Raw genomic sequence first — 14,378 nt, forward strand, 5'->3', positions numbered from 1 at the left:
CTTGATTACGACTCTGACAATAACATTAGCAGGGTGATTGGTAAAAAGAGTAAATGCCATTTTAGAATAAATTCCTGCGATGTGGTATCGAAATATTTATCCAGGGTAAAACTTAACCATATTACCGAGCTAAAATCAAAGGTTCCAGTATAATGAAATAACGGGTATGTCTCATGATCTATAGCTTTCATGATTAACTGAAGTGTTTAAATACTATGGCAAACTAGTCACTGAAAACCATGACCTTATTTATTAAAAATCCTGCCTCTTTATGTAGCATTTACATAAAAGATATTGGCACGTAACTCGAACTAAAAAAATAAACGCCTGACCTTAAAAACATCTCGTTAAAACAATAAAGAATTGGCTTTGCCTGTGCACACATGTAAATTGTGTAAATCGTAACACTAAACTTTTGAGCAACCGATTTACAACACCAAGACCTACAAATGACTGGGAACAAAGTGGAGAACGCAAGTTAAATTTTTTAAAGGCTTAGCAAGGTTTCCCAACTTTAACGGTAACGAGATGCGCTTCTGCTAAATAAGTACAAAAAAAAACAAAGAAATAATGACTGTTTTTGTCATTTAACTGATACACAAATTCAAAATAATTGAAATTGAGAAAGGTGCGTTCTTCTCCAAATCAACGTTATGATATTTGAAGCAAAGGCCTTGAAATTCTTATGGCGTTAAAGATAAAAATGTAAGAGGATAAAGGCAAATACTTTTGTGGAAGAACAATACCAAAAACCAAAAGTTGCTAGAGCGGTAAATTTAAACACTTGAAGAAAGCAGGAGGGGCATAGAAACATTTAATAGAGTTGTCTAGATCTGACGTCATTTGATACAAGCACGTCACCGACACGCTTCAATAAAAGCGCACAACCTTCGCCTTCCACGCCAACAGGAAATGAATTGTGCTGGAAGGCGTGTTTTTTGTTTTTTTGCCAACGCGGCAATATCTAAATTCTGGGAAAATTTTGAGAGGAACAGCGAAATACTCGCGGCAAAAAAAGTTAATTAAAAAACATTACAAGATTTGGTGAAATTTACGCCACAATTCAGCCTTTTGCTTAAACTTGTTTCTATGTTGTAAAATGATGTAATCCACTCGTTGTGTCCAGGAAGCGGTTTGCGCCGTCAGACATGCAGAGTTTCGCAATTTAAAACAAGCGAGGATGTGTTGGCGTGGTTGTCTGTTGCGGTAATGAATGTCCGGGCCGATTAAGTGTCGCATGTTTCGGTAAAAATGCGCATCAGAAACGTTTAAAAATGGCGGCGAAATGATACCTTCGACGTGGAGTTCATACGAAAATTGACAAAGCTCTGAAGTAACATGACGAAGCAGCAAAAACCTTCGACGAGCATGACAAAATACAAATACTGTTTAGAAAAAAATTGACCACAGTCGCAAACAACAGACAGTGAAAGACACAAAAAGTTGTAGTAGCTCTCTACAATCTAGATCGAACTATAGCTTGTTCTTCAGTCTTGATTTTTTGTTAAGAGAAACGCCCAGAAATGTTTGGCGAACAACCCCTATACGTTATACAGCTTTCAACAAAACAAAATCACTGAAGCGTATACAAGCTAAACAGTCTTTCGAGATGACGTAATTCCGTTTTGCGTTAGTCGTTTGTTTGTCAGAAATGTAGTCACTTTACACATGATGTAAGTTCTGTAATACTTCATAATGAAGTTACTTTGCAAGCACATTGTCTCATGGATCGATGCAACTTCAATTAAAGTAAAACTACCTGTAATTTCCATGCAAATACTGTTGGTTAAAACTAAGCTATGCGGCCACTGATCGACGACTATCAAGCATTTTTTGAAGCAGGGGTAAAACAGGACGCCAGGCAAAGTTAACAGTGTTAGACGTAGGTCTAGGAATTCCTGGAGTTATCCTTTCGGTTAGTGGTATGATAAATGGAATCGAATGGAGGCCTGTGAATTTCAACATTCGCCTCGCTGCTCGGATGCGAGGAGGAGTAGAGATCTTCTTGGATGCTGCTATAGTTTGTTTCCTGGATGGGAGTGTGGCATCGATCACTGGATAACTGGCTACTATACCTCACTTGAGCATTCTCCACCGGACACCGGGAGGAATGTGTCCGGATGTTGGAAGGCAATTTCTGGGCATCAGAATGTTCATCAAAACCGCTGTAACCTTTGACATTGGTCTGAGGAGACTGGCCAAATGCGGACGAGGAGGAATCCAGTTCAGTGCATAGAGATGTGTGTTCAGTAGGCGGACTAGGTCGTGGATGTGGGAGATTTGTCGCTCCATGACCTTTTCCTAGCTGATGTTGCCGATTTTGTTGACAGGAGTCCTCACTGTCAGTCCTCATGAGAAACACACCCCTTTCAGAAACACCTGTAATTTTAAAGAAGAATTACTACAGAAATAATAAAACATGGTATTTCGGACACCTATCAATTATCTGTTTTCTTGACAGCCTTGTGAATAAAAAGTTCAAGGTTCCAGTCTATCAAGCGAATAACTTCACTTACCTCTTTGAGGCTGAGGCGGATCACAGGCACGAGTTGAGCTATCCGGTGACGTGACAAAGTCACTTGAAGTAAAGGACCCCGCTCCAGCAGGCATATTTTGACTGCTTTGTAAAGAATAAGACCGTTCTGGGACATTAGTCGGGTTATTGCAGGTGTGAGGTGCTTGGTGAATTGTAACCGGTCCGGTATAAATGTTAGAGTTGGTCACGGTCCCAAAATGTACGGATGACTGTTGTGGAGGATCCCTGTTATCACTGTAACGTGGAGGCGAGTCACTCCCTAAAAGAATGATTCAAAAATTAAACGAATATTTCAACAATTTCGGCCAATTTAAAACGTGGGAAGAGGCAGAGAAACATGACGTACGACTGTGCTCGATCCTTCCTTTATTTTTTAAGTAAGGCGCTTCCTCTATATCTGTTCCTTCGCTTACTTCGTCCATTTCTGCAAACAAGCACCAAAGGATATGATGATGGATTAAAAGTCGCAGGTAAAATATTAATTCCTTTACATACTTGTGGAGTGTGAGGTTCGAAGATTCTCTTCTTCAAACACTTTCGGATCATTTTCATCCGATGCTGAACCTATAAATAGCAATATAATCAAGGAAGACGCTTTGGCTAACTTTTAGAAAAATGTTCATAATTTATTGAAATAATTTTTCACGTTAGATAGCTAAATATAACGTACAACGTATCTCTTCTTCCGTTCTTCGGTCGCATGACGTCAGGGAAATTCCAGCAGGACCTTCTGCAACGAAAAGTCCAAAATGTGAGTCGTAAAAAAATGGTGACTCTTTGCACGACCGTTTAGGTTTCATGATAGTTAACCTGAGCGCTTGGTCGAGGTGCGGGGTTCTTTTGCTGGCTTGTCGGGTGAAAAACATTTACCGATTATTTTTTGACGTAGAACTTCGTTTTTGGTGCAGTAGAGGTACGCCAGAGCACCAACAGCAATTAACAACACTGCTGCAATTGCCATTGCCGGGACCAGTAGTTTGGAATCGTTCTTACTGGGATCTGGTAGAAATGACTTAAAAGCGTTATCAAGGCTAAGAAGTTGATTTATCTGTTAACCCATATTTTTATGTGAAGTTAACTACAAAGGAATTTCTTTAACAACTGTTCTTACACATAATTACCATATGGTACAGATGCTGCCAACGTCTTTATCTCTGGCATATTGTTATCGGTCGGTATATCCAAAGTTTTTAGAATTATTTTCGGCGCAGTGGTTTTAGTCGGTATCTTGGTCGTAGTCGTCACATTTTCGGCAATTATTTGTCTATGAGATTTGCATTTACTGGCTCTCCTTGTATAGAAAAAAAAAACGTTAAATACATAACTTAATCAAACGCTAGCAGTGATAGTATGCCAAGTGAATAAAATAATAGAAACACTTACTCTTTGTATCGAACAATGCAAATTTCGTTTTCAGTGGTAAAACCCCCAGATAATGCATCCAAACACTCCTGTACCACGCTAGGATCATAATCTGGACACTTGCTACACTGGCAACAGCTGTTCCTAATAGCATTATTGTACCATCTACAAAGCAAACCAACAAACAAAAAGCGTAAACAATAAAGTTGAAGGCCATTTCTACCAAAAAAAGTATGTCAAACAGACGATTTACGACGTACCCTTTCGGACAGGAAAAATTTGCTTCGTGTTTTGCCCTTTGTCGTTGTGTGGCAGCAACCTGAAATGGAAGTGACAGTTTAGTTTAGGTTACCGGTAACGTGGCCAACAAGTTTTTAGAAAAAAACTGTTTCCTTGTAAAGGGTGCAGTATATTTGTGCATTACATATTTCTTGTTGTTGTTGTACTATATATTCTGTTGAACTCATAGTAATAAAAATGAGAAAATTTTAAAAGGATAAGTAAAGTTTATATCGGATTCTGATCAAATAGAGCGAACACAAAGCGGAAGGACTTGAAAGTTACGTTGCATGAAATACAACCAGGATGCTATTAATCAGATCACGCAAGGGAGCATACATTGTGACTTGTACACAAACTCCGAAGAATGAAATTGGCCTGGCCACCTTTTGAAAGAAAATTCATACAAAGTAGTAAAACGTATCACCGAATCATACGCCGACACTATACAACACTGAAATTCCAGATCTTTGTTAAAATGAAACAATTAAGAATTTCAATTCCCGCTTTCTGCGCCGTTAATGACGATACACGTTATAAACGGGCGCCCATATAACAAACATGGTAACAAAATTTAAAAAATATTAGAATAAAACCATCACCGAATAGATTAAGACCAAGACCGTATTGCTTAAATGGACTTACTCAGGCCATTGCGAAGCTTTTCCGTTGATAATAAATAATACTGGTACGAATTTTATTGTGTAAGTTTGCCACAAAGTTTATTAATTTATCAAGACATGAACTTGTTTTATACCAAAATTCATTCAGCTGCTGTCTACAACAAAATTCATACGAGGATTTACCGTTTTCAGTTAAAAAAGAAGCAGTAACCCAGTTTACTGCAAAGTTTTCAAAATAGTCAAAAATTTTTATACTAATTGCATAAAAAACCAACAAACGATTGCGCAAGTAGCAAAAGTATCAAAACTTTGGGCTGGTCGAATACTAAAGTTGTTTTCCAGAAAACAGCATCTACAGTTTTTTCTGAAGGATTTCTTTCAAAATTGAATGCATTACGTTTTTGATGTAAAAACACGTTCTTTTTATAAACATCGGAGATTAGGACGGAGACGATAGGAAACTTAAGCAGCAGAGTACTTGAACACAACGCACCACAGAACGATGAGCACCACCACCGAACAAACAAGTTGCGTTTTAATGGCTCTGGAATGTTTACCTCACCTCACAAGCAAACGAATTGGACGTTCATTTGTTCCGCGTAAATAGAGCATAATAGGAAGTGAGGATATTGAACTGGCACTGCGACATTTAACATTTACAGTTCGAAGAAAACGTATAATGCGACGAGGTTTATTTACCCAGCACAAACAGAAAAGAATTATCTCATTTTCATACAAAGCTCTCGTCTATCTTGGACAAGTACCCATCTTTACTCGATGCAGATATTTTATACAAACTGAAACACTCAATGTATTACGCAAAACATCGGGTTTTAAATTTCGATTTAAGCGGTTTCATGATTGCGTTGCTTACTGGTATCATTACGTTGTAGAAATGTTTATGCGGTATTTTTGCTATTAGATAAAATCAACGTAAGTGACGACCAGAATACCGTTCATGGTCCAGTTAAAACAAGGTAAATAGCACAGGGTGTCGGACAACATGTTTTTGAATCGGCACTTAAAGGAAACCGAAAGCGTACAAATCATAGTTCTAAAACGTGCACTGACTGTGATTGCTAAAACCACATGTAAACTTCGGCTATCGAGTAGAAACGTTACGGTTTCCGCAAACTACCACCGAATTAAATCTCTGCATTAATTCAAATAAAACCGCTAAATATTTGTTACGCGTTGGACCATTTTCCTTTAAAGGGAAACTCCACTTCCCTTTTGTTACCAACGAGCGGTTCAAGTGGTTCAGTAATAGCCAAACAAAAGGCTTTCAAGTAAGTTTCGTTACAGTCGAACGCACACCGAGGTAGAAAAACAAATTGAGCGACCTTCAATCCCAATCGCGCGCACCACCCTATTTCCGTTTAAGTATCATTATTACAATTAGAGGAGTATAGTGAGGTTTCCGATGGGTGCATGCGAAATAATCTTGTTTGGATTTGGCGTGTCACACAAAGCTATCTCTCTCTCCTTTTACACAACATTCACCTTTCTTTTTTCAAAATGTTTACAAGACTGAATCAAAACGCGAAATACATGCTAAAATCACACATATTCGGAGCAAAGTCGAAATGAATATTTAATAGCATTATCTATTCTGACTTGACTGAATCTCAAGACGTACGCTTCCAAAAAATTGTCCATTTAAAATTTCACAAATTTTGAGAACGAGAATGAATTAAAAATTTGACTGTACACTTACAAAATTCACTTTGAACAATTCAAATCAAATTAAACTCTGCAAAGAATTACAACAACAACGTTGGCGTGATTCATAAGAACAGTTCGGAAACTCAACAATTCATTAAGTGGGCTGAAAATTGACCAATGCTTGGGTAAACAGTTAAACAGCAGAAAGTGATGGTACATTAACTCTGTAGGTTGCTACGCTTTTAGGCTTCCAGATAAAAGACTGTATTGAACGAGACAAATTAGTTACCTTGAAGCTGGACTCATAATTTGGCGAAAGCAACAGCCTTCATATTAGTTTCAGTCAATTTGCGATAAAGGATACTAATCACAATCAGTGTCACATTACATTATAAGACTGTATGGGGATCATACGCCCAAATATCACTTTCAATGGCCAATTTATCCACTTCATTTAAAAAAGAAACGCTACTGTGGACTATCTCGTACTATAAAACATTACCTGACATAGCTTTTATCGTTTATATTATGTGTATGGATGGCCAATCAGCTCTTTTAAGCCGTTACATATTATTATTTAACAAAAGATGGTAATACACTAATTCACAAATTTATACCAAACCAAAAGTTCCACAAACTACTAACAGATTTGCAGTGGAGCAGAACTTCTACCATGCTCCAAACAGAATTATCCTTTAATCTACACAAACATATGTATACAAGGCAAAACAAAGTTTTACTGTAAATGAAACATAAAGTTTGAGGTATGCTAAAACAATGTTGCCAAAGAAAGTGTGACAATGTTTAGAAGAGACAATGTTTTACAACTGCCAGTTAGATGTGATCTCATCAATAGTATGCCATTTAACAACAAAGTTCATCGCTCATCAAAATGAATCTTAGGACTCTCTTTCTAAAACAAATCTGATTTTATATGCAACGTGGTGTCTTTCTTAAAACTATCGACAACTTGAAATTATGTGATTGAAAAAAATAAGATTATAGATGAATATAGTTTTCTTTAAACACGAAGCTTTCAAACAAGTATGTATAAACCTATTTATAACATTCGTATTCATACTAATCATGTTCAACATTAAAGAAGTAATTGAAACACGCTGTACACCATAATCATCAACCCGTGGTTCCAATGTATGCACAATTACAAAGGAAATGCCCAGTTAAGATCATACACCAACTTGTTTTACATGGTTATAATATTAATAACTATGGTATAAAAATAAATTTAATGTAAATAGATAAACCCTACAGAAAGCAAATTATACATTGTAAGTTAAATTCTACCATTTATATAACAAACATAACTATTTTTATTTTAGACAACTCTAAACAAAACTTTTCTCACCTCTACGGTTACAGATACCAAAATCATCAATGCCAAAACTAGTAAGCGGAATAGTTCCATTTCCATGACTTCTTTACAAGCAGACCATCAAAATAAGTTAAGATACCTACATTGTTTTATTAAATGTTAAACTGCTCTAGGCCTATCTTATAAACTATAATAAAGAAAAAATACGGTTTATACCAAATGTTTAAAGTAAAACATGCAACAGACAAAACAATCAAACGGAGTTGATTTTTAAATTTAAAACAAATCAGACCCAATCAATATGATAAAAAACGATCATTCTTAACGAAAATTTTAATGTGATCAAACCAGATATTTTTAGTAGAAGATGCTCTGCTTTATGGTACAAAAATCCAAATTTGGGCAAAACCACAAAACAAGCAAGTTTTAGTGATAAAGTTTCTGCCCAGTTTAAGTCATGCAAAGACTTTTTTCAGACCAAAGATAAAAACTCAAACACAACTGTAAGCTTCTATCAACACAGACATGGAGAAAGATGAAAAATATAGAATTATTGTTACGAACATTTCATTGTTTTAAGAGATTGCAAACTGCATGATTCATTTTGTTTTACCATAACCTAGTAATCAGGGAGGAGGGAAGGAAGAAATCTTTAATTTGAGTGATGAAAACATTCATTCTAAATTAAAATAACAATCTAGTCTACTCCATGACATCCCTTACAATACAAAATTCAAGATTTTGAAAGTCTATCAAATCACAATCAATTGCAGCAAACACAACAATACAGACAATAACGAGAAGTCCTTTAATTATTTCCATACAGTCAGACAGTCTATATAAATTCTTTGACAGTCTGAGAAACCTTATTATATCATAATGACCTATCATCTCATAAAAAACAACGTTTTTGTAATAAAATTCATATTATAGGCCACACAAACAAACCTGAGCGTAAATGTTTGTATGGCATCTCTTACTTTTTGCCATTGGCCATGTGGAGCAAAAAGAACTGTGCTAACCTTATAGCATAGGCTAATATAACAAGAAATATACATAAAGAATGTAAGCGTTATAAAAGATTGAAAGTGACATTTCACCAAAAGTAGATTTTTGAACGCACGAATTTTTCTGATGAAACAGAGGCAGCCTAAAATATTATAGAAAGAAATAAATATATACAAATAATAATTAAGTTATAAACGATACGATCTGCATGCCAACAAAAGTTTACAAATCCCGCCAGATTGGACATCGACAATCCAGATCCTGTACACCACTGGTATAGAAACAGCCGATGACAATAGGACTTCCTACCAGCCGGCCAGTAGTTTAAGTACTGTGATGTGACAGCGTTATTATCGTATCATATATACAAAAACTTGCCTAGACTAATCAGTTCGAAAATTTTTGCGACGATAACCGAGCATAGCTAGCCTACAGCGTGTAAATTTTAGCTACCTGCATGCATATCTAAAAATACGTACGGTACTTTTCACAAACCAAAGTTGGTTAGCCTAGGCCTGATTTAAACACGTAAAGTGAGCTAGCCATTACAGATCTTCCGCTTCGACTAAAAACACGCCATCAGCAAAATCGTACCACACGACTGACGACAACAACTGTTGACTTTATTCAGTTTGCACAGGGACACTGAGAATAACGGTAATGACATTGGCGGTAATGGACACCATTACCATTATCATTACCGTCAATTTCTATCACCACATGCTGTTTTCTAGTGCACCGGTTGCACATCGCTTTGTAAATGTACAGCACCACCACAGGGCTAGCTCGCGTTAAAATTTTGAAACATAATCAACGCTAACTGGCGCAATATGTTATCCAAACAAACCAAAACCAAATTTTTTTACAAAAAGGCATAGTTTTCGTTTTAAATAACGTAACCACCGCAGGCACAAGCGATAAGAATGACGTTAAATTGACGACGTCATGTTCTATAGAAATGAAATGGGTTCATTTTTCTTTCTTTTGGCTTCATCTGGACCCACCAAAGCTGAGTAACCTACTTGACTTTAGAGTTACTTGAGGAGACAAGGAATCGTTGTAGCCTATGATTGTGAGGGAGCTATTTGTCATAAGCTCATAGTTGCCTGCTAAATGCTAAGTCGGTAAATGTTTGTTTGCATGCTTTACTGCGATGTAACATTTCTACACCGAACTCTGAACTACGACACAGTTAATTTTCAAAAGTTGTAGTGCTTTTATCTGATAAATTTCCGTTGAATTTGTTCTTCATCTGTTTTAAAAATGCGATGCTGAAAGTAACCTGGAGTGACAATTAAAGGCTGATTTCGAAGGATTTTTTTCAAATTACAAAGTGAAATATAACGTGAATGCATCTGCTCTTGTTATGCAATTTGCAGCACTTTGGTGTAACCAGTCTGTACTTTCAATCTCTCTAAATTAGATTACGAAGACCTTGAAATTTAGAAAACAAAAGACGTGACAGCAAAATTAAAAGAGCAGTAGCCACGGGCGTAGGCCTATAGTCTAACCTATGCGTAGTCACATGAAACAAAAAGACATCCAACCATTTTATCTGCAATAAGTAATCTAAAACAGAACACCAAAATCATATTTGATTTACATAAAAGCTACTGAATTGAAATAGACATGTCAACCTATAGATGTCATTCACCATTGTCTTCGGGCTTTTGTCTCTCCAGCACAAAACTTGGCATTTTTCTAAAGTTTGCTTTAAACTAACACTTTTAAGTGAAAAGCAATGATTTGAAATAGTGTTGGGAACAGACAAAAAATCTTTACTGCTGGAAAAACATGTTTAGATGTTTATTCTTTTGATGATACAGTACTCGAGTGCAGTATTTCAGTTAGGTTAGTCTATCGCAGTTTAAATTGAAACTTCGAGCTGAATAAGCTAGATTTGTTTTTTTTGTTGGTCTTCTGTCTGTGCGTCAAAGCGACGCGCATAACATTATTATAGAAACGCAAAATATTTCCAAAAGAATGAGACAAAGTAAATACCATAACTAGTAACTGCAGATAACTTTATAACTGCGATAAAAAAAAACAAAGAAACAGAAGCTTGCTTTATTCGTGCTTTTTCTTAACAACGAGAAATGTTAGATTGAAATTTCCAAATAAATTTAGAATTGCAATTTTCGGTATCCAAATATCAGAGCTCGTATGTAAACTTTATATCGGTTGTGGATAATTTTTTCTCCACTTGCTCGTCGATAGCTTCTGACTGCGCCACAGTAAACCGTTCTTTCCATGCTCCTACGGTTCCTAGATCAAACAGAAAATTTTATATTGACCTGTTTATAAAGATCAAATCTGTACTTATGTAAACTTGAGAAGGTTTTAAACCAATTAGAAAGTTATGGCTTAAACGACAATAATATTGGAACAATACACATAGAACAGATTATACCTTTATGAAGAACGCCAAGGGCCTTTCTTATTTTTTCAGCTTCACCTAGTTCATTTTCAGTGGCAGTTTTCATTTCTATGAAACCACATTTTTCAGCAATTTTTAGAACTCGCTTTTCTCCCAACTCAACATTCAAATAAGAAGATATTCGTCGAATGGCAGCAACAAGATCCTGATACAAATGGAAAAACAAAACGTTGTGTGCAGGATATAGGCCTAACTTAGTTGTTCAAAAGAGGACTTGTACGGTTATACTTCCTACAGGTTCTCTAACTGTAGCCTATAAATACCATCATAATCTTAAATTTTTTGCAAAAAATATTTGTTTTACAATTTGCAGATCAACGCTGATGAAAACGTTTTCACCTTTTTCATGTCTTCATAATATATGAACATCACGTTTTTATCATCTCTGTGTGGATACCACGTTAAAATGTGATCCAGATACCATTGACCATTCTTCATTCCCATTGGCATTTTTCCTGTACCATGAGATACGCCACAAAATTATAATAGAAAATATACACCATATACAGATATCGATATCATATATCGTATACAGATTCGAACTGCAACTGTAAAATAGGTAGAATGTAGTCCGTTTGCAGAGAAATGTATATCCTATTTTTGATCAAAATATGTAACTATATTATAAATTAGTGGCTTAGTTATGACTATATAAAGTTACAAAAACATTACAAATGTGCCCACACAACTCATCATACCTGATGTATAATTTTCAAAAAATTCCGGCCAGTCACACTTGATCCATTGATTAACTGGTTCTAAGTGCATGTACGGAAGCTTTGGAGCAAAATTGAACCAGGATAATGCTTGATCCTTCGGGTTACGAAGCACGCATATAATCTATGAAAGTTATAACATATCATTGGCCCATTAAACCGATTTGTAGCCTACACGTGACACAAGGTCGAGGATGTTTAGCCCATATAATGTATGGCCTAACGCCGAGTCGTAACCAAGTCATCAAAATCGAGTCGCAAGTCAAGTCAAGTCATTTACCTTTTAAGACTCGAATGAAGTCGAATCTTTTGGTTAATAAGACCAAGGCGAGTCAAGGCAAATCTATTAATATTCGAAACCAAGCAAAACAAAAGGCAAAAACACCCTTTCCATCAACCACAAACGTTTAGGATCACTGTATTACAAAATTTGATTTATTTGGCTGCAACGTACGCATTCGTAAACAAAAAAATCATTTTAAATTAGGCCTATATTTTAATCATGTATTGTGACTAAAGAATAGAGATTCGTTTTACTTTAATGCTGAAACGTAATCAAAAAGAAATGACTCAAGTCAAGTCGAGTCTTCGAAAAAAGTGACTAAGTCGAGTCACTGACTCCACTCAGTATGACTTTGGCCTAACATACATACAAATTTAAGCAACTTGCAAAACCTACACCAACTTTCATGTGCAGTTTGTACCTTTGCGTTCGCTTTCTTAAACCGTTCGACGTTAATTAAAGTAGCCGGGAGATGAGACGCCGCACATCTCCGCGGAAGTGGAAGATTATCGTATATTTTAAATTTTGAAGCTGCAAAAAAGAAAATATTTAATTTGACAAATAAAAAACGTAAGTTGTATGAATATTTCAACAAACCAAAGACGGTGTTTTACTTTTGGTGATATTTTATTATAGGCTACTGTATAACTCACAGTACAATACCAAATAGGTTTCAGTGTTGAATTGTGCACAGGTAATAAACATTACCCAAAGTTGTACTTATGCACACAGCATTAGGTCAAAGTCTATTGTAGTACTAAGAAACGGAAAAGTTACATGATATGAGCTCATTGTTAAATTACCAGAACTTAACAAAATAAACTCTCCTTTAAATCTGTGAACCATAGATCATCAATGCACTATAGGCCTACAAAGATTAGAATCGATCAGAGGGTTTCACGCAGCATTACCTGTTCCGCCCTCGAAGAGCATAAGAGGTAAAGGTACGCTTCCAGCCATTTCAAGTAAGTCCTCATCGTGACCATATAAAATCTGACGGACGATCTCAGTGGTCCAGTTTGTACCTATACAGGTTCGATGTTAACGGATGTTACGTATCACTTTAAACGAACAATTACGACTCAATAACTGTTTGGATTAAGCTATTGGTTTTGCATTTTTAAATGAACAAGAGTCGAGAAACAGCTGGTATAGCTTTGAAGGACTACGAGTGTTTATAAGCTGTACCTACAACAGCTAGTATATAGTTTACGATTACAAGTTAAACTGCACCTGTCCTTGGGAATGAAGCGATTAGCACATCTTTTTCTTGGGGCTTCCAGTTGTCGTAGGCATATTCAATACCTTCTGATGGAAATGTAGGCATCAATATATGCTCTTTCCATTCCTTCATTTGTGCCTTCATACCGGGTTGGAAGGCTGACATGAAGTCGAAGTTAATCATCGCGTCCCATTCAGCACGACATATATCAGGAATTTTAGCAGTTAACTTTTCCATTGTCAGAAGTTCACAGTCTACTGTGTGCTTAGTCAGAAATGTGTGCTTAGTTCTACGGAAATTTTACAATATACTTACAAATGCTTCTCAAATTAGTATATATGCGCTTGCCTACATAAAATGCGTGTGCTGGAAAAGATTGCTGACTGAAATTATGAATTACCACAAAACGTTTACAAAAAACATATACCCACACCAAAATAATCGCATGCAAAACGATCGACTTGTTAAACGATCTGCAACATTTATAAGAAACGCTGTGTATACATGTATCAGTTGCCAATACCGTATTAGGAATACGAACAGAGTGTGATGAATAAGCGCCAATGAAATTTAGGCCCAAATTAGCTAACAGGCCTATACTAGAATGCTGTTTCGTGATTATGCAGTATGGACGAAACTTAAAGCAATGAAAGTATAAACATCCGATTAGGTATTAAAACTTCCGTAGTTACTCATTAATTTTGCTCTGTCTACAAATAATAACCTACAACAAACCAAATATGGGAACTTCGCCAAACGTGACCATGTCTCATCGCGTTTATTTTTCTTTTTCTTTCTTTCTGATATCGCTTGGGCAACTGTTACTTAATAATGATTATCTTACGCAATGTAAACGAAATATTTGATTGCCATGTTTTCTCGTCCATCAGCAAGTCACTAACACTACTTTTGGT

General features: G+C 36.1%; 2 protein-coding genes across 2 annotated transcripts; both read right to left on the reverse strand.

The window, feature by feature from the left end:
• Positions 1 to 231: 231 nt before the first annotated feature.
• On the reverse strand, positions 232 to 9,460 carry LOC143469584 (uncharacterized). The gene is made up of 10 exons (XM_076967331.1): positions 7,832 to 9,460; positions 4,159 to 4,217; positions 3,920 to 4,063; positions 3,658 to 3,827; positions 3,347 to 3,535; positions 3,207 to 3,266; positions 3,032 to 3,100; positions 2,883 to 2,960; positions 2,517 to 2,795; positions 232 to 2,379 (listed from the first exon to the last, which is right to left on the reverse strand). The coding sequence occupies exons 1-10, from the start codon at positions 7,895 to 7,897 to the stop codon at positions 1,889 to 1,891; spliced, it is 1,605 nt and encodes a 534-aa protein (XP_076823446.1). The 5' UTR covers positions 7,898 to 9,460; the 3' UTR covers positions 232 to 1,888.
• A 1,398-nt stretch (positions 9,461 to 10,858) lies between these two features.
• Positions 10,859 to 13,759, reverse strand: LOC143469772 (amine sulfotransferase-like). Its single transcript, XM_076967583.1, has 7 exons — positions 13,476 to 13,759; positions 13,154 to 13,267; positions 12,664 to 12,773; positions 11,942 to 12,083; positions 11,583 to 11,698; positions 11,217 to 11,388; positions 10,859 to 11,071 (listed from the first exon to the last, which is right to left on the reverse strand). The coding sequence occupies exons 1-7, from the start codon at positions 13,699 to 13,701 to the stop codon at positions 10,959 to 10,961; spliced, it is 993 nt and encodes a 330-aa protein (XP_076823698.1). The 5' UTR covers positions 13,702 to 13,759; the 3' UTR covers positions 10,859 to 10,958.
• Between the last annotated feature and the right edge of the window lie 619 nt (positions 13,760 to 14,378).

Source organism: Clavelina lepadiformis, chromosome 8 (genome assembly GCF_947623445.1).
Source record: "Clavelina lepadiformis chromosome 8, kaClaLepa1.1, whole genome shotgun sequence".
Lineage (NCBI taxonomy): Eukaryota > Metazoa > Chordata > Ascidiacea > Aplousobranchia > Clavelinidae > Clavelina > Clavelina lepadiformis.